This window comes from Pagrus major, chromosome 7, assembly GCF_040436345.1.
Source record: "Pagrus major chromosome 7, Pma_NU_1.0".
Taxonomy (NCBI): Eukaryota; Metazoa; Chordata; class Actinopteri; order Spariformes; family Sparidae; genus Pagrus; species Pagrus major.
Genome location: NC_133221.1, coordinates 1,011,666 through 1,032,405, shown reverse-complemented (window position 1 = coordinate 1,032,405; position 20,740 = coordinate 1,011,666). Strand labels below are relative to the sequence as shown.

Below are 20,740 nucleotides of genomic sequence, written 5' to 3'. Positions count from 1 at the left end.
AGCAGAGCAACCAGTACTCTGATCTGTTAAAAGTAATCTGTTACTCCATTCAAACTGTTACTTGCTGCAAGTAAAGAAAAGTAAAAGTTTGCTGATAATAAAATAACTCACGTGTTCATCACGTTAAACTGCCGGTCAGTTTAATGTGTAATAAATATATCAGCTTTATTAGATGTTATATTTTCTAGTAAAGTAAAAGTTACTTTTTTCTTTTTGTATCAAGAAGCAGAAAATGTGAATATTAAAGTAAAGAACCTGTAACTGTCCATCTGCTGTCTGACTGAACACGTTTTAATTAACGGACATAATCTTGCAGCTGTCACCAGAACACACTCTGTGTTTGATGTGAGGTGAGTTCAGACATTAAAGGATCAGCTGATGAGTTACTGCAGCGTCAGTTCTGACCTGGAACCAGCAGAATATTGATCAGTGCAGAGATTATTAATAATTCATCTCAAACATAAACCTTCTTCTAAAAACAGGCCCAACTTTTCATTGTTGGCCTGACTGTCATCAAGCGAAGCGTTAAAAAACCTCCACGCTGCAGAGTCGAGGACGCCGCCAACGGTTGTCACGGTAACACGGGACGCCTCACCTTCTCCTCCAGCATCCACTTCTCCTGCTGAACCTCGGCCAGTCTCTGGAACAGCTCTCCCACCTCGTCGTCAGATAATTCGGCGGGACGCTGAGACTGAGGGCTGCCGCCTCCAGACTGACGGACAGAGACACACACAGATGATACAGATCAGCTGGCTCAACGGCACTGAGGCAGCAGACTTTACTCTGATGACTCAAACTTACAAAGTCAGGACGCTGTGTACAGATACAACAGAGAGATGATAAGATAATCTGTTCTGACTCGTACTCCATTAAAAACAGGACAAAGACGATGTTTTAGTGTTTTACTCGCCTCACATGGTAGCCTCCGCCACCAGTGTGTGTGTGTGCGCGCGTGTGTGTGTGTGTGTGTGTGTGTGTGTGTGTGTGAACGGGTGAACGCTGACTTGTTGTGAAGCTCTTTATCTAAACAAACACAGATCTGTTTCCAGTGAAACAGGGTCTGAAAATGTGGACAAAAAACTAGTGAACCCTGATTTCACAGCTCGCTGTCATCAGACATCACACACACACACACACACACACACACACACACACACACACACACACACACACACACACACACACACACGTGCCCTCTTTGTTGTCATGTGATGCTGTTGCTAATGACGACCGACCCACCGCAGTAAACTGACCTGACGGTGGACTCGACAGAAACACTCAGATACACAAACTGAACCTGTCGTCTCTATTTACAGTGTTTCTATCAATAGACACACACACACACAGACACACACACACACACACACACACACACACACACAGTCACGATGATGAAACACTAAAGCAGCTATAAATATCAGCAGGACTTCAAAGAGTCCTGAGAGAAAATAACTAAACTGTAACGACACACAGGAGTGAGGACGGAGGTAAATCTGTAATCTGAGAGAGATGATGGGATGTTACAGCTCAGCTCATCATCACCACGTCACCATGGTAACAGCTGCCATAACGACAGAGGTTGGAGTCCTCTCAGAGGTCACGACCCTGACCGCGTGGTCACATGACCTCGAGGAGACAGAACGATACCTCGGGTTAGTAAGACGAGGCTGACTCTGCTTTAGGCTCCACCCACCTTGTTCTGATTGGTCGGCTGAGCCTCCTTCATCATGTCTCTGTAGGAGAAGGAGGAGACGGAGGACGAGTCTCCGGTCTGCTGAGTCCGGCTGGGACTGTTGATCTCTGACAGGACCAGCTCCTCCAGACCTGCAGAGACAGACAGGATCAGAAACAACAGACACACCAGCGCACCGTCCCTTCAAGACACTGGCCTGTCCTTTTAAAGCAGTGGACCGTCCCTTTAAGACACTGGCCTGTCCTTTTAAAGTAGTGGACCGTCCCTTTAAGACACTGGCCTGTCCTTTTAAAGTAGTTAACTTGTCCTTCAATACAGTGAACTATATTTTTTAAACCCTGACCCGTCCCTTTAATGCAGTGGACCGTCCCTTTAATGCAGTGGACCGTCCCCTTTAATGCAGTGGACCGTCCCTTTAATGCAGTGGACCGTCCCTTTAATGCAGGTGTCCTGAGTGGGCAGAGAGATAAGTAGGCTACTTTAAAATGTCTGATTCTCAGGTTTGTGCAGAAGAGCCTTTTAAACATTTATCACTGCTCATATATTATACATGATGCTGAGGACTGCCCTGCACTGCTCCCAGTGTGTGTGTGTGTGTGTGTGTGTGTGTGTGTGTGTGTGTGTGTGTGTGTGTGTGTGTGTAAAAGTAGTAAAAACAGTGTGACAGAGAGCCTGTTAAAGAAAGAGTCCACACACAGAAAAGATCTGCAGTAAAAGATAAATATTAAGTGTGGGGTAAAAAAAGACTCCAGTGGACGGAGACAAACAGAGAGTGACGGACTGTGCAGACGTGAACGTGTGTGTGTGTGTGTGTGTGTGAGAGAGAGAGAGTGTTTTGCCAGCAGACGCCAGTGTGTCCACATCAGCTCTGGGAATCAGAGCGCTGCATTAAATATTGAACAGAAGGTTCCGGACTGAGCCAGAACCTCCTGACGCAGGGTTAGCACGCCGCCGAGTATCAGACCCATCGGTCACGTTACAATCACATCTCAGCCACTTAGGACACACACACACACACACACACACACACACACACACACACACACACACACACACACACACACACACACACACACACACACACACACGTCTCTACTTACTGAAGCATCTAAAGGGATTTAAAGACTCTTCCTGTTAGCTTCAGGTTGACATCAGGTTCTGCTCCACTGACAGCAAACGGAGCTCTGGGTTTGTGAATAAGCTTCAGACACACATGGACACAGTGTGCACACGAACCTGTAGTCACATGACATCTACATTTGGGACGGACGGGAGGCGTCACATCATATTCAGAGTACGAGCTCTGCAGGCTGCTCCTAATGATGGTTTTTCTGTATTGTTTCTGTATCATGTGGTGATTTTTTTCAGGTCGAGCCAAAAAGTGCCTTTGTTTCCCACCAGCATGACGAAGTGTCCATCTGAAGTTTTACAAGTATTTTCAGAAAATGATCAACAGACAACATGGAGGCTTCTGTTGTGTGAGAATGTGGAGCTGATTCTCCAGCTTGTGCCAACAAACAACTGAAGAAGAGAGGTCGATGATATGACGTCATTAAAAAAGCTCCAGCAAAATAATATCTGTTGGCGTCTCAAGTCACAAGAAAACAACATTTGTACATAAAATGTCCTCAAATCCCAGAAGATTCAACAAACAATTAAACCCTGAAATGAACTGAGACACAGTCAGAGCTGCTCCACTGTCTGTAGACCAGAGAGAGGTGTGACATCACGGTGACATCACGGTGACATCACACAGTGACATCACGGTGACATCACACAGTTGGGGTGTTTCAGGTGTGTGTGTGTACCTGTCCTGGTCTTGCTGTTGGTCAGTATCTCCTGGAGTCTCTCCTGCAGTTTGTCGGCTCGCTTCCTCTCCAGCTGCAGCTGCCGCTTCAAGTCCTTCAGCTGTGTGCGCACACACACACACGCACACACACACACACACACACACACACACACACACACACACAGTCAAGGATTTACTTTTACTTTTTAATTATTATTTTCATGCACGGCTGCTCTTAAATTACTCTACAAAATATATTCTCTCTCTCTCATCTCATCTCTATTCAAATTCTGTCCATCACTGTGTGTGTGTGTGTGTGTGTGTGTGTGTGTGTGTGTGTGTGTGTGTAACATCAGTCAGTTTACTCACCGCTGCACTTCCCTTCTTCTCTAAAATCCTCTGACCATCCACAGTGTCTTTTATCTCCTACAGAGAGAAACAGATTTATTTATTTCACAGCTATAAAATCTTATTTTGCTTTGATGCTGAAGAAGCTTTTTGAAAAGGACCAAAGTGAGTTTACAGAGTTTAGCTCCCCATTTTAAAAAATGAAGTCAGTTTCATTATGTGGTTTACTGTATATATTCTATAGTTTTACCTCGCTGCACAATTGCAAAACTGTTCAAGACAATGGTATTAACATCCGTCATGTGTGGACAGCTCTCAGTGGCAGGTCAGACTTTAGCACTTTAGACACAGAAGCAGACAGGCTGGTGCAGCCATGCTGCCACAAACTGACACTTTTTACAAGGAAACAAACAACTTACTGTTTTCATTTAATGCTGAATTTACAAGAAGGAGACAATGATTCAGAATCAGTCAGAGACAGAGTTTCACAGCGTTATAAAGTTTGTTTAACTCAACAACTCTGAAAATCACTACATTTGTTAAGGGAGTCTGGTGATGTTGTGTTACTGGTTGAAACAGACGGTGTGTTCAACAGCTGCTGCTGACACTGGCAGGTTAACAGACACCAACTTCATACTTCAAACATCACTGGTACCAGATCAGGTCTCATCATCCTGAGAATAAAGTCTGATCATCTTTAGATAAAACTAGCAAAGTCACTTTTCTGGTCCTTTAAAGCTGAAACCAACAACACTCTCACACAGCTCCACAGGTGGAGGAAGTGCAGAGCAGTGACAGCTCTAGTATCAGCAGTAGTACCATCAGGATCACCTGTTTGAGTTTTGCGATGGTGTCACTGTGCTCCTCCTTCTGCTTCTCCACCTCCACCAGCTGCTGCTTCAGTCCCTCCATCTCTGACTGCTTCTCCTGCAGGACACAAACATGAACGAGGACAAAATGATGACACCAAGTTCAACTGCTCCAGGATCAGCTGTAGGAACGCTGGTGAGTCTGAAGTTTTCTGCATCGATCACAATTTCAGTGCAGATTCAAACTGACTGCCACACATTCACACACAGATTAACACACAGTGACAGACGGTGAGAATGACCTGAACGTATTTGTTGTTGATGCACACGTGACATGATGATGGTTCTGGTTAGTCGATCTTATGAAAGGAACCGTTCACCCAAAAAGTATAAATCCAGTCATCGTCTCCTCCTGATGATATAAAGTCAGGCTCAGTCATCATCTCCTCCTGATGATATAAAGTCAGGCTCAGTCATCATCTCCTCCTGATGATATAAAGTCAGGCTCAGCCATCAAAAGTCAATCAAAATCTAAGAGTGTGTGTTTCCCGTGTGTGTTTAAGTTTGAGTCATGACTCAGAAGGAGAGATTTTACACACATTTCCCCAAAAACACATTTTGGACTGGACGACACGTTTGCTGATGATGTTGTATTCTCTGTTAGATGTTACTGAAGACACGTTCTTCACTGTAAATGTCTTTCAGCTCAAACATCTCGTCCACACGTTGAGACAGTTTTGCTGCCAAGCTAAAAGTGTTAGTGTGCACCCTCTAAGAAAAAGGTGTCAATTATATCTTTTCAATCATTTAGCAGAATGCTGCAACTCTGTTTTACTGTGAAGCTCCAGAAATGTTTTGTGGACTACGAGACTTCATACCTTTATATCAGTATGGAGGGAGGAGATGATGACTGAGTTTTACTATTTGGTGAACTGTTCCTTTAATTGATTGACTAGCAGCGACTGGACCAGAACCATCACCATGTCATTGTAATGGTTCAGACTCAGACTCGACTCCTGACGTCCACATCAGAAACATCTTCTGCTCTTTAAGATGAAACTGACAAAAACAGCTTCAACTTTCCTTCCTCTGCTCTGTGAGGAGAAAACATTTCAACGAGCCACATCACCTCCAGCGATGCCCCCTCACTCTTAATCCAGCTGACTGAGGGATTAATTTAGAATAAAAAAAACTACATTTAATTCCCCTCTAATCTTCTGCTGCTAATTAATTTGACTAAAATCGACATTAAAAAACACCCGCAGGCTGCAGCCGCCCACCTGACAGAGGAGGGAAACTGGTAATTCTGGAGGAAAACTAGCGAGTCTGTTAATACCCTGTAATGTCACACACCTCTCACACACACACACACACACACACACACACACACACACACACACACACACACACACACACACACACACACACACACACACACACACACACACACACACACACACACACACACACACACACACAGCTCATTAGGCAGGATGAGCTTTTGTGTTAATTTCTGAGGCGTTCAGACTTTATTACCCCGACACAATCAACAAACCAAAAAGGAAGAGACACTGACAGGAAATCCTTAAAATAAGCAGCGTGTAGACGTTCAGAGCCGCCTGAAATAAATGACGTACAGTAAAGAGACAGACAGACAGGCAGGCAGGCAGACAGACAGACAGGCAGGCAGGCAGACAGACAGGTGTGTACAGGTGGAGGATAAAGCAGATAAAGCTGGTTGGTCCATGACGTCTAAATTGCATCTGAAGAAACTCGTCTCTTGTCTTTTTTCTCTAAATCAAAGACGTGTAAATTAATTTTCCTCTTTTCAGCACACTGTTAGAAATCATCAGCGGTCCTGTGAGACTGATGCTCCTGCAGAGATCAGGATCCTACGAGCAACAGAAGGAAACAAACTTTGTGAAGATGCAGGAGATTATTTTTAACCGTGTTTGAGGTTTGATTTAACGCACCGTCAGAGTTCAGTCAGTCAGACGGGAAACAACACGTGACGACTGAAACTCAAACCGCCCGACACTCAGCGTACCTGCAGAGCAGCCGACCTGCCCGCTAATTAGACTTCTTCCATCATTAATTAACTTTTCCTATTAAGTTTCCAGGTTGTGCTCTTAGCGGCAGGCTGTTATCCAGCAGATAACACACACAGACACTGAGTAATCAGTGACAGTCGGTCTCTGGAGCCCTTCAGGGAGAAACTGTTTCCTCAGAGGAACAAAGTCAGCCTGGTTATCTGATTGGCTGGGAGGACTTGTTACACCCACACTGACATATCCCATGATGCACGGCAGGTTGTGCCTTATTGGTTCGTTATCAGACAGTAATGATAATGAAGCTGAGCGCAGCTTTCTTCAGGACACTGTTTTTATGTGTTCGGGGGTTAATGAGTTTGGGATTATGTGATCTGATGATTAGTGTCCAAACATTTGTTTCTGCTCTCCGTCTCAGTTTTATTGACTGAAGTGAAAACCTGCAGACTTCAGATGTATTAACAGAGTTTATAGAGTCTGTCAGTGTTTCAGCTGCAGCGCTGCAACAACTCACTGCAGCACAGAGAGCTTAGAAAACGTATAAAACTTTATTTTCTATAAGAGAGGCGTCTGTGAACCTGCTGACAGGAAGCCTCAGAGTACTGTTACAATATATGTAAGATATTATCCTGATAGGAGTCTATGCATGGTGTTAGACCTGGTCTAAAGGCTGCATTACAGCAAAATGAGATCGATATCAATATTGATATGGAGGCATTCAGCCAAAAATATTGTGACATGTTGTCGTCCAGTCGTTCAGTTTAAGAAGAGCTTCAGAGGAGATTTAAAAACATCGAGATGTTCATCATGAATGGAGATTTAGACTAAACATATCACATTATAACATTAACTGCAAACAAGTTCAAATATCATTTCATCATTTAAGAAGCTTTAATCTGTAAAAGTAGAAATCTTCGTGTTGTGCGTCAGATTATCTCAGATTAAAAATGACACAAGAAAGCAGCAGTGTCCCTGAAAAGTGTCCCTGCAGGCTGTGACTGTTGATGTTTCTGTTGTAGCTGTTGAGGTGAAGCTCATGTTGAACTATTCTGGATCAGACTGACACTGATGATTCTTTTCATTCTGGACTCATCTGATCCATGAATCCATCGAGTGTTTGGTGAAAATAGTGAGAACTGTGGTGACAATGAGCCCAGACTGAAACCTTCTTACAGATACATTCAGATCAATCAGCAGATCTGAGACCAGCTGTGAAGCTTCAACCACACAATGATTAACTAACGATAATGATTAATAACTTCATAATGTCTCCTTTCAGTGTCGACTCCTTGATCGGCGTCGGCTTGTGTGATGCTCAGGTGGTCGAAGCTCCATTAATTAGTTGGCAAACACATTTCAATTCCTATAAATTCTTCACAGTAAAGGTCCTCAGTTATCTTGTTAATTAAAAGCTTTTTATTATAAAGCAGCAAAATCAGTAACTGTTGAGTTTCCCAGCAGATTTTTAACACAGCTGAAGATGAACGTGATGAAAATACAGCAGATATCTGACAGGACCAACAGGGACACTCCAGATAAACTAAACTACAAACGTCTTTCTCTCAGGTTTCCTGCAGACGTGAGCTGGTTCTCATACCGGCTCGTTTTAGGGAGAGAACGGGTTCGGGTGGCGGCGGTCGTGAGTTTGGACCTACAGGTCCGTCCTGGACGAGGCTCGGCTCAACTCAGCGCGCTAAAACTGGTGATGGAAATGCAAACAGGCACGGCTCGGTTTGACTCGGCGCTGCCAAAAGTGCCAGTGTGATGTCACAATGTAATGGAATTAAAGGCGGGGCTACTGACGAGGCGTTCAGGAGCAGTGTTTTCTGTGGGAGAGAGGAGCTCCTGAGACTTTTTATGTTTCACACGCACAAAAACCTCTGAAACACTGACGGGAAGGAAAAAACAGAACAGTTCAGCACTGAGTGGAGGTAAACACAGCTCCATCTCTCTCAGTGTGAAACTGTGTCCAGACACCAGAAGCAGAACCGACTCACGGACACGGAGCTGAGTGATGACGGATGATCCGGTACTGAAGCTGCTGATGGAGCTCAGTTTACTGACAGACTGTGTGAATGTTCAGAGTCTCTGTAACAGACTGGAGCCTCCTCCTCTCTGATCTGCTGTTAACACGATTTAACCCGTCTGCGTTACCATGGAGACAACTACGCTTTAATTAGAAACGCACATTCAATTAGAGCTGGATGGGATTCAACACACACACACACACACACACACACACACACACACACACACACACACAACAAAATACACACCTACAATGACTGTATAAACAAACACCCCCACACACACACTTATATTTATTTACAAAGATGCTTTCAGAAACATTTTGTTCTGAAAATACACGTGTGCGTGTGTGTGTGCGCGCGTGTGGGTGTGTGTGCGTGTGCGTGCGGGTGTGTGTGTGCATGTGTGTGTGTGTGGGTGTGTGCGTGCGTGCGCGTGTACCTCTAACTGAAGTGTGTGTTCCTTCTGCAGCTGCTCGATCTCGTCCTGATGCTCCAGAGACTTCTTCTCTATGTTCTCCTGCAGAGAAACCAAACAAACAGATTCATAAATTAACTCAAGTTCAGAATCAGAATCAGCCTCCTGAAACATGTCAGATGAAAACTGATCGTCTATTTTATTCCAGACATTCTTCTCTCTTGTCTAAACCTGCTGTGTACACTACCCACAATGCAACACGACCACCAGTTGGTGGTGGTGTGTTACGCTTGTAGCAGCTGATGTGTCCTGCACACTTAACTCTTCCTGCCTGCAGAAAAAAAGATGCCTCTTGCTGTAAAAACTGCGTGTCGTCTGATCGGACTCGTAAGAAGCCGACTAGTTGACCGGCAGACTGACCTCGGCCTCCTTGAGTCGCCTCTCGAACCATCCTTTGGTTCCCTCCATGGACAGAACCTGAGCCTGCAGCTCCTCCACCCTCTGCTGAAGACCCTCCAGCTCTTTGGTGCGGGCCTGAAAACACAAACACACACATGTATAATAATCACATATGAACAGTGTTTTCTAAAAGACACGAGGACAGTGATCAGATCACACTGCTGACAGACAAACTTATTTATTTCAAACTTGTCACATTTATTTTCCAGACTTTCTTCTGCCTCCTCAGCTCTCACTTCCTCTCCCTGGTGCTCCTCCTTCCTGTCCTGTTTTCCTGCCGTTTACCTTTTCATCTCTAAGCTGCTGTCGGATCTCCTCCTCAGAGCGATTCTTGTCTTCGTGGAGTCCTCTGAGCTCCTTCTCATATCGAGCCCTCACCCCGAGAACCTGAGAGGGAGGAGGGAAGAGTCCAGGAAACAAGGAAACAAGGAAACAAGGAGAGGAGAAAAAACAACAACAGACAGAACTTAAGACTTTATTCACAAAATCTGATGCAACTGTTTTGTATTTGTGCATATTTTATTTTGGAAACAGGAATCAAAAGAAGAGCAGCTCGTTGTGTCTCACCTCCTTCTCGTGCTGCAGTTTGAGGTCTGACAGCGCCTCCTTGTGGTCAGACTTCTCCTGGTTCAGCTGTATGGCCATGTCATCCAACATGGCCTTCCTCTTCTCTGCTGTCTGCTCTCACACACACACACACACACACACACACTTAGAATACACACACTTTAATTGTGTGATGTGCACATCCACATACAGAGAGATACACAAACACTTAAAGACATCAAGCTTCTAAACACACTAACGATCGTCACAACATTGTGTGTGTGTGTGTGTGTGTGTGTGTGTGTGTGTGTGTGTGTGTGTGTGTACCTTCTTAGCCTCCTCCAGCTCTCTCAGCAGCTTCTCCTTCTCTTGTCCTTCTTCTGTTAACTGCTCCAACAACTTCCTGCTGGCGAAACTCGACTCCTGAAGGAATTAAAGACAGAAATCAGGATAAAAACAAACATCTCAGATCAATAAATGAATCTCAAACGTGGATCTTTCCTTTAAGTCTCTGACTGAGGACATGAGGAACAGACACAAGGACAAATGTGAGGAGAGAAGAAACAAGGAGACACATTTTAAGTTGATCGTGTCCCTTAAAACGAACCATCGGCAGTAGAGGTCGACAGATTGTGGATTTTTAAAGCCAGACAGAACAACGATAGTCTGGAGCAGAATAAAGAATAAGAGGAACATAATGTGGTTCAGATCGGCAGCGAGGTGATGTAATATGGTCGTTGTCAGTGCTCAGTTGTCCCACTGTTGAAGAGGACATTGAAAGGCTCACGACCCAAAAGTTGTTTTAATTCAGTGACAATCAAGTTTATAGCGAAGACAACGAGTAACCAGAGGAGACAACAGTCCTCACAGTCTCTCCTCCAGGAGACGTTCAGATACTTGTGTGAAAACAGACTCTGGTAAAAGTAGAAGTACTGATTCAGCTTCTTTACTCCAGTAAAAGTAATCGAGTACAGGCTCTGACATGTACTCAGAGTATCAGAGTAAAAAGTCTCCCTCTGAAGGACATTTGTGGTCAAAGCTAACTGAAGCTCACATCATATTAATATAATTCAAAGACTATTAAAGTTAAAAGGTAGAATCAGCAGGATTTGTCCCAGCTGTTCCTGAACGCACCACAAAGATAGTTGACTTCCCTGACATGTAGTGAAGTACAAGTTTAATGTGGCCTTAAAATTCAAATACTCTATTAAAGTACTTGAGTAAATATACTTGAGTAACTGTGGTACCTGCAGCTGGGAGTCCAGGTCGTCTCTCTGAGCCAGCAGACTCTCCTGCTCAACTCGTCTCTGCTGCAGCTCGGCCGTCAGCGCCTCCTGCTGCTCACGCAACAGATTCATCTCCTGCGTCTTCACCGTCTGGATCTGCACACGGGATTAAAACTTCATTATCTGACTCTTTTAAAATGGCCTCCCATTAGTGCACAGCTTGATGATGGAGCTGATGAGAGTGGACGACAGAGTTCAGTTCATGTGTTGCTCCAGAGTCAGATGGAGTCGAGTCGTGAAGCAGATGAACAGAGACGACACACACGGTTGTTGTAGTCGGTGTCAGCAGCTCTTCCTGAGTTCAGAATTAGCCTCGTGCTAACGTCAGATTGCTAAGTGGAGTTTTATCATCACCAAATCAAACCAGCTCACAAACTAGTTCTTATGCAGATTAGTTGTTACTTCATTTTTACATTCGTGTTAGTGCGTCAAACACATCAGTACTGATTATTTGAAAGTGTCCACACAGGCCTTTGATAAATGCTGTTAAATAACGATTCAACCTGAAAGATTTTAAATTACATTTCACAAAAATAAAACAATGTACCTCAAAGTATGAAACCTCAGTTAGCTTAGCACAATCACTGTATGAACTCTCAGTATAAAGTTAAAGCTACGATATATATTTTACACCTTTAGTCCCTCAGACTTCAGCGAAGAGTTCTGGAAGTCAGCTAACATGTGACGCAACGATGACTTCCTGTTGACAGCTCAGTGCTCTTGATTGGACGAGCACTGTAGCTGTTTCCTAGCAACTAAAGTTTAAACTTTGCTTAAATTCCCCTGCTGCAATCCAACAGTGTCAATCACTGGTTTATAACCAGCTGGCAGTCACTCAGAGCAAAGGAAGCACAGCTCACACAGCCCAGATCACAGCGTGGGTCCAGATGTTTGTTCTGCAGACAGATGTGTTTATGATGAAGTAATAAATGTTCTGTTGTTGTTCTAACAGCAGCCAAAGTTACAGTTCTACGTCTAAAGTTGTTAATGTTTTTATGGTCTTTTGAAAGGAGTTCTACGGGGTTCTGGGCGACTACATTAGTTTCACACCATCAATCTCAGGTTAAGGTTCTAGAAAAGGGTTCTAGCTCCAGTCTGAGACATAATTACCTGTTCAAGAGCGCACAGATTGGTCCTCAGAGCCGTGTTCTCCTGTGAAATGTGTTACAGGTCCAAACCAAGTTAAGCGTCTGTATATTACACCTGTTCCTGTTAGTCCTCAGAACTCAGTTCTAGAGTTGGGTTATGTATGCTACTGTTCTACAGTGGTTAAGTTCTAGTTAGGGTTCTACGTAAACTCAAGAGCTCCTGAGATTTCGTGAAGACCAGACCAGTGTCAGTCATGACTCCTGTCTACAGGTGTGGTTTCTGGTTCTAGGCTGGTTCTAAGTTTTGTTAGTTTTTAAGGTGCCTAGCTTTGCATTAATCCAGAGCAGCGTTATGAGTTCTAGACAAGGTTCTGGAGACCTTAGTTAGTTTCAGAACATCAGTCTCAGGGGACCTTGGTTCTGGATCTTAAATACAAGATATTATATATATATACTTATTATTATTATTATTATTATTACAAAACTGAAGAACGTTTGGCTTCAATATGAAGTTCTCCAGGTTTATTAGCTGTTCTAGAGGAGCCCGGTTAGTCCCCAGTAACACAGTGTTCTGGTTCTATGTAACGTTCTTCAGGTATATTAGACGTTTTATGGCAGTGAGGTGAGTCCATGGAGCACCTCTGGGGTGAACCTTCTGGATGATGGTCTCTTGGTTTATTACCTGTTCTAGAGCAGCTAGGTTTGTCCTCAGAGCATCGTTCTCCTGCAGGATGTTGTCCACCTGCTCCTGACTGACTGCACTCTGATTGGCTACCTGCAGTACCAGTGCACCACAGGCAGGGGGCAGCAGAGAGAACAGGACAGGCAGAACCAAACAGAACAGAAAGAAACCAGAGAAGAGAACCGAAGAGTTAAAGCAAAACAGTCAGGAAGAGAAATAAAGACAACAACAGAAGAAAGAGGGATAGAAACGAGTCGAGACGAACAAAACAACAAAATCAGAAGAAAGAGAAGATAAAGACAGAAACAGAGGAGGAAGAGAAGAAGAAGACAAACAGGTCAGAAACACAGACAGACAGCAGCAGGCAGGAAAAACACCAGAACATCTCACTGCCAAACTGAAACAGGTTGTTCTTTTCTTCTTTGTTGTGAATATTAATCCATTTTTCATGACTGAATCACTTTGGCAGGGAAACTAAGAGAACAGGCAGCAGTTTTAACGATTCCTCCCTTAAACCCTCACCTCGTTCCCTCATCTCCTCCTCCCAATCCCTCATCTCCTCCTCCCTCTGACCGTCTCCTCAGCATCAGCAGCTTTTACTTTAACCTTCATTATCTGCAAATGTGTGGGGACTGAAACGTCTCTCCACACGTGTGATGTGGATGTTACTGAACTCTGCTGCTGAACCTGAGACCTGACAGTACGTGACTGAAGGGTTTCTTTGACCTGCGTAGAGGCTCACAGGCTCTAGCTGCAAAACACCAGGCTGTGTGAACATCAGACAGTCAGTGCGTGTGTGTGCGTGCGTGTGTGCGTGCGTGTGTGCGTGCGTGCGTGCGTTACCTGGTCTCTCAGAGTGTGCACAGCCAGTTCGTGCTCCTTCTCTTTGCTCTGCAGTTGTTCTCTCAGCTCTGCCGTCATCTGAACCAAAACACAAACACACTTCAGTCACTTCGGACTTTAACTGAACTTGGAGTGAGCAGCACCAGTAGAAGCTCTGCGAGGCTGAAACCATCATTAAACATCAGGAACTAATTTATTTCAACCGTGCAGCTACTCATGGATGACAGGCTGGTGACAGCGCAGGATGTAAACATGGATGACATCCTCCTCAGCTGAGCTGTAACGTTAGCTAGCTTAGTCATCTAGCCTCTTATCCATGAGTAGATGCACGTTTCCTTCTGCGTGCTGATACAGTTCGCAGTCGTAGTTCTGGTGCTGTACTTTTACACAGAGACTGAGGTCTCACCTGATTGGCTGCCATGAGGTCTGTCTGTAGTTTCTGGATGCGGATGTTCATGGCCTTCAGCTCCTCCTCCTTCCTTTGGTTGATCTCATCAATTTTTGTCCTGCAGACAAACAAAGAATAAACAACATGTCAACATCTGCCTACAACACAACACACAGTCAGCACACACAGTCAGGACACACAGCCAGGACACACAGTCAGGACACACAGTCAGGACACACAGTCAGGACACACAGTCAGGACACACAGTCAGAACACACAGTCAGCACACACAGTCAGCACACACAGTCAGGACACAAAGTCAGCACAGTGTGACAGGTAGCAGCAGTAGTGTAGTGGAGAAAGTAGTAGTAATAGTACTGTAGTGGTATAAGTGCAGTTCTGACCTGCTGTCGTTGTACAGAACCTCCTTCTCTCCCTGCAGACGCTGAAAACTGTGACAGAAGGACAGAAACAAACTTTATGATCGACAGTCGGATCGCTGCAGCTCGTTGTTCCTTTAACCTGTTCGCCCCCCAGAGGAGAACAACTGCAACTTCACCGTGCAGATAAACATCTAACATCAGCATGAGGCGGAAAATTAACCTGACTTCAACGTTTAACGTGATACTCAATGTATAAATGTGTTTGTGGGACTCTCAGTGAACCTGGTGACAGAAGTGAAGGAAGGCGAAGGAGTCTCACCTCTCCTGCTTCTTCTTTAACTTGTCAGACAGCTGGAGGACGGACAGACACACAGACAGACAGACAGACACACACACAGACAGACAGACAGACAGACAGACAGACACACAGACACACAGACAGGAAATCAAGATTAAAAGTTCTGTCTAATATTTCTGATAACGTTCTGATATGTGAGCCTCCACTGGGTCACTTGAATGTTTACAGCGAACAGTTTAATCTGCTGAAACTCATTTATTATCATAACTGACACAGAAAAGCAGCAAATCCTCACATTTCAGAGGCTGGAACCAGACAACGTTTGAAAAATATTACTTGATCGATGATCAAAAAATAAATAAATAAAAATAAAATGTTCTGTTGTGATGCTTCTTAAACTTCTGATCGATGACGTGTGAGCATTTACCTTCGTTATCTCTTCCTGCAGTTTGGTGATTTCAGCCTGTTTGGACGCCTGCAGGCCGACAGAACAGACGTTAGCGAGGCCAGTGAAGAACAGACGCAGGTGTTTGTTTAAACATGTGAACATCTCAGCAGGAAATATTCATCTCAGTTCAAACTTGTGTTTGAGGAGTTCAGATGTGAGTCCAGACATCCAGGAAGTGAGGATGCAGTTCACTCAGGCTGCAACAACTGACGACACAGCGTCTGATCGTCGTTGGTTAATAATAATACATCAAACATTAACTTCAACTGACCGATGAAAACATGAAGCTTCACTTCATCTTCAGACTAATGAGGCTGCGACAAATACAGATCTTTACTAAAGTTCTTCTGTTTCAGCTGTTCGTCTGCATCATTCTGATGAATCAGTAAAACTAAATTTGGTGTCACATCAACATAAAACAGGCTCAAGTTCTCCGTCATCGCCGCTGCCTGATGTGAAACAAACATCCTCTGTCATAAAACTGTGGCCTTGATGAGGACAGACGTTGGACTGAGACGAGGACAGACTCTGATCTCTTTCGCTACACGGTTATTAATCTTGGACGGTGAAAAGCTGATGAATTCAAAGAAACTTGAGGAGTGATGGGAACTCTGAGTGTTTGTAGAGAGACGGGTCGTTTGGATCAGCTCGGCATCAAGAGGCTGCTTTTCACTTGGAGCCAAATCTAATATTCTGACCCAGGATGGGTTTGTGTACTTACATATCAATTACATTATGAATTCATGTCATTTTACTGAACCTTATAACTTCTGATTCTACATTGTTTGATGTAAAAAACATTATTCTGTGTCCTGAACGTTTTATTTGGCTCCAGCACGACAAACAAAAGTCTCTTCATGTTCCCAAAGTACGACGTGTCAGGAGCTTGTTTCACTAACAGATGCTGTAAATGTTTAAATGCTTTAGCGTTAACACTTCACTGCCTCAGGTACACACACAGTATGTGAACCGGGCTGTCCACAAACATTCGGCCACATTGTGAGTTTTCCTTTCAAGCAATTAAGAAAATGTTTCTGCAAATATTCACACACAGTAACACAATCAGTGTTTTTAATGTCAGGGGTGTGTGTGTGTGTCAGGCGTGTGTGTGTCAGGCGTGTGTCAGTTGTGTGTGTGTCAGGTGTGTGTGTGTGTCAGGTGTGTGTGTGTCAGGCGTGTGTCAGGTGTGTGTGTGTCAGTACCTCCAGGTTGTGGATCTGCTCCCTCAGCAGCCTCTTCTCCTCCTGCTCGGTGTTCAGTGCCATCTCCAGCTCTGGTCCAAAGCAGTGAGTTATTGGACAGAGAGCAGCCGACCAGCCTAGCGCTGCCTGCTTAGCTACAATCTTCTCTACGCTCTTCTCTGACAGGCCTAAAGGGGGCGCCGCACACAGCAGGGGGCAGTCTGTTAGGCCAGACACACACTACAGCAGCACGTCTGAGGAGGCCGACCTGATCTGAGGCCGGCGTGTTTGAGGCTGAGCTGCAAAGTCAAACACGACTGTGACGAGTGTTTGTGAGGAGGCGTTCACTGACGGCGCGTTTATCTGAACATCTGGAGGTTTCTCATTCAAAACTTTATTACAAGACAGACGCCTCGTCATCATGTTAACACTCTTAACATCTACAAAAAACTTTGAACCACACACTTCTAGAAACACGTCATGAATCATCTCTACAAACAAAGCGCGTCACCCGTCAGTCAGCCGGTCGTCCTGCTGATAAAACTCAATAAAATACTTCCTGAAGGAAAAAGCTGCTTTGAGCTCGTCCTGCTACAAGAATCACAACAAACAGAAAACATGAAGATATTAACTGAACATGTGCTGCCGTCTCCTGGCACCGACTCCACCCGGTGCCGGCTGTGTAAAACTACTGGGACTGTTAGGTTTGAGTTCTGACCCTGTGAGTTCTGACCCTGTGAGGTTGGACCCTGTGAGTTCTGACCCTGTGAGGTTGGACCCTGTGAGTTCTGACCCTGTGAGTTCTGACCCTGTGAGGTTTGACCCTGTGAGGTTGGACCCTGTGAGTTCTGGCCCTGTGAGGTTGGACCCTGTGAGGCTGCTGTAGCGGGTCAGCAGAACAAACACTGTTCTGTCTGCAGGTCCGAGCTCACACGCTGCTTTAATGTCCAACATGTGAAGTAAAATCGATCGTCTGTTCGATCATATCATTGCTGTTCAGAGCTAATTTCTAATTAATTAGCACGTTGGTAGTAATTCCTATTATGTGTTAGCATTGAGCTACAGAATGAAGAGCTAGTTCTGTAAAATCAGTTCAGAATCTGAAAAGCGTTTGTGACTGACTTCTTTCCATCCCGATCACCTCTTCATGTTTCAGTATCCGCACCAAAACTATACATTTAACTTTTACAAAATAAAGACTTTATTACTAAAGTAATTCAAGGACTTCAGGGAACGTCACAGAAACAGCAGGAATAATATTAGAAATATTAGAAATATTAGAGCCTGATCACACAGCAGCTCTGCTGTCTGGTGTTTGTGTTCATTTATTATTAAACTGTCAGTGAGATGTTTCAAAGCACTGATGTCATGTTTGAACTGCCTCCGTCACACACACACACACACACACACACACACACACACACACACACACACACAGTGTTTGGCTTTGCAGCTTTGCCAGAAAACTCCAGGATCAGGAAACTAAACTTGGTCTGATGCGTCTTCACATCCTGGCTGATCTTCAGCTCTGACGGTCAGTTAGCAGTTCGGTGGAGTGTGTGTCTGCCCTGAAGCCGCTAGCTGCTCTACGCTTCATGAAGCCGGCTGTCACGTCACCGCTCATTCTCAAATAGGAGCCAGAACTCAAATATAATAACAGAAACACATGGAGGAGGTGAAACTGAATCATAAACTAACAGATCCAAGTCGTTCTGGAGGTCAATAACGGCCGATATTTGAGAATTTATGGTAACAAACAGCATCAAAGGGCCACACTGGTGCCAGAACACGTTTCATCTGGGTCACACGTCAGATTTAAGACCGCTGGTGTAACGCTGAGACAGAGAGACGATCCACCACAGTCCACGCTGAGTCAAACTGACGTCAGCAGCGTTTGTTAAAGCAGTCTGGAGCAATAAAGTTTTTTAAAAAGTCTCTGAAGTGATGCGTTCAAGGACACTGAACAGGAACAGACGGGACGGCGCATCGTTGTTGTTGTTTTCATATTTCTACAGTGTGAAATTAAAGTTTCATGCTCCGACCTTTAATTTAACAAGAGTAAGAAGCATCTTAAAGTTAGTTTTGTCAGATTTTCTCAAAAAAAACCATACAAATACATAAAAGTCTATCTGTAACCGTGTCTCTGTTTACAACAGTGTCCTTGAACACACCACCAGTCTCTGCTCCGACACAATAAAACTGTCGACGGTGATGAATCATTTCTCTCAGCAGGTTTCAGCTCTCAGGAACCAGTTTGGTCCTTTAAGGATTCAAGTTGTTTGTGTGAAACAAAATCGTTTATGATCACATGAACAATAAAAACAACCTGACGCACACGATACGAGACTCTGGTGATATTCTTTACTTTTCTCTGTCAGTAATTATGAAACACAGCCGACAGTGAATGCATCTCCTGTGCATGTCGTGAACTGTTGGTTCCTGTTTTTAAACATGAAACTGTTTGAGCGGGAACCAATGAGCTCGGAGCTGAGAGCCAAAGACAGGAAGTGAGACGAGTGCTGAGAGACAGGAAATCTGATGACTGTCAGAAAAATACTGAATAACACCAGAGGGACACTGAGTCCATGTTAAAGGAGCAGTTCACTCAAACAGTCACTCAGTCATCAGGCTCAGCCATCATCACTTTATATCATCAGGAGGAGATGATGGCTGAGCCTGACTTTATATCATCAGGAGGAGATGATGGCTGAGCCTGACTTTATATCATCAGGAGGAGATGATGGCTGAGCCTGACTTTATATCATCAGGAGGAGATGATGGCTGAGCCTGACTTTATATCATCAGGAGGAGATGATGGCTGAGCCTGACTTTATATCATCAGGAGGAGATGATGGCTGAGCCTGACTTTATATCATCAGGAGGAGATGATGACTGAGCCTGACTTTATATCATCAGGAGGAGATGATGGCTGAGCCTGACTTTATATCATCAGGAGGAGATGATGGCTGAGCCTGACTTTATATCATCAGGAGGAGATGATGGCTGAGCCTGACTTTATATCATCAGGAGGAGATGATGGCTGAGCCTGACTTTATATCATCAGGAGGAGACGATGACTGAGCCTGACTTTATATCATCAGGAGGAGATGATGGCTGAGCCTGACTTTATATCATCAGGAGGAGATGATGGCTGAGCCTGACTTTATATCATCAGGAGGAGACGATGACTTTAATGTTTGAGTGAACTGCTCCTTTATCAATCTGACAACATCAAGCAAACGAGGAAACATAAGTTCAGTGAAGAACTGAGCTCACTGAGACCCGATGGATCAGAACTCTGTTTCTTTTCATGTGAGTCGACTTGAAGTTCTTAATGTTTTCTGGTTAATAAGTAAAAGTATCAGCAAACATGTTAATGCAGATTCGGGCCGTGTGTTCGGTGTGAGACGGTGTTGTGGGCCTCGGGTCCGAGACGTGAACGTTCACATGAGAAGAAAGAAGTCCGATTTAAAAACGCTGTCTCATCAAACAAACTGTGGACTCACCGTGAAGCTGCTTCCCCGTTTGGTCCAGAACCTCCGGCTGCAACAAGAGGAAACAGGAAGTAAATCACCTGGTGAGACTCAACATATCATCACTCAGGAGACCGTCTGTCAATCACCTGTTCCAGCCTGTCATTGGCTCCCTCTGCTGCTGGCTCCTCCCCTCGCCCTGTGACATCAGACACTCCGTTGGCGCTGGCTGACCCGTCGGTCTCCGTGGTGGAGTTCTGGAGCTCTTTGTCGAATCGCTCCTGAAGAGCTGCAGCAGAACCACAGCGAGATCAGAACCACAGCGAGATCAGAACCACAGCGGGATCAGAACCACAGCGGGATCAGAACCACAGCGGGATCAGAACCACGGCTCATCTTATAACCAATAAAAAAAGATTTATAGTACAAACAAATTATAACAAATCTGCCTCAGGTCCAACACACGTTCTGGTTCTGCACAGGTTCTTCCACGTCCACGTTTGGACAAACATCTGTGCGGCCACATATGTAAG

At 44.6% G+C, this 20,740-nt stretch overlaps 1 protein-coding gene across 3 annotated transcripts in view; it reads right to left on the bottom strand.

Moving 5' to 3' along the window:
* gripap1 (GRIP1 associated protein 1) overlaps nucleotides 1-20,740 on the bottom strand; it is a 35,358-nt gene that overhangs the window by 10,908 nt on the left and 3,710 nt on the right. Inside the window, exons 7-26 of one of the 3 annotated variants that reach the window (XM_073470815.1) lie at nucleotides 20,357-20,496; nucleotides 20,241-20,277; nucleotides 16,756-16,922; nucleotides 15,533-15,580; nucleotides 15,127-15,158; nucleotides 14,829-14,876; nucleotides 14,443-14,542; nucleotides 14,037-14,114; nucleotides 13,194-13,286; nucleotides 11,385-11,519; nucleotides 10,465-10,560; nucleotides 10,159-10,269; nucleotides 9,877-9,978; nucleotides 9,553-9,666; nucleotides 9,157-9,234; nucleotides 4,662-4,757; nucleotides 3,852-3,908; nucleotides 3,502-3,601; nucleotides 1,694-1,824; nucleotides 596-712 (exon numbers count right to left, since the gene is read on the bottom strand). In XM_073470815.1, the coding sequence (XP_073326916.1) occupies nucleotides 596-712; nucleotides 1,694-1,824; nucleotides 3,502-3,601; nucleotides 3,852-3,908; nucleotides 4,662-4,757; nucleotides 9,157-9,234; nucleotides 9,553-9,666; nucleotides 9,877-9,978; nucleotides 10,159-10,269; nucleotides 10,465-10,560; nucleotides 11,385-11,519; nucleotides 13,194-13,286; nucleotides 14,037-14,114; nucleotides 14,443-14,542; nucleotides 14,829-14,876; nucleotides 15,127-15,158; nucleotides 15,533-15,580; nucleotides 16,756-16,922; nucleotides 20,241-20,277; nucleotides 20,357-20,496 (1,880 nt within the window). The remainder of the gene's footprint in view (nucleotides 1-595; nucleotides 713-1,693; nucleotides 1,825-3,501; nucleotides 3,602-3,851; nucleotides 3,909-4,661; nucleotides 4,758-9,156; nucleotides 9,235-9,552; nucleotides 9,667-9,876; nucleotides 9,979-10,158; nucleotides 10,270-10,464; nucleotides 10,561-11,384; nucleotides 11,520-13,193; nucleotides 13,287-14,036; nucleotides 14,115-14,442; nucleotides 14,543-14,828; nucleotides 14,877-15,126; nucleotides 15,159-15,532; nucleotides 15,581-16,755; nucleotides 16,923-20,240; nucleotides 20,278-20,356; nucleotides 20,497-20,740) is intronic. The other 2 variants (XM_073470817.1, XM_073470816.1) reach the window with 2 other exon arrangements.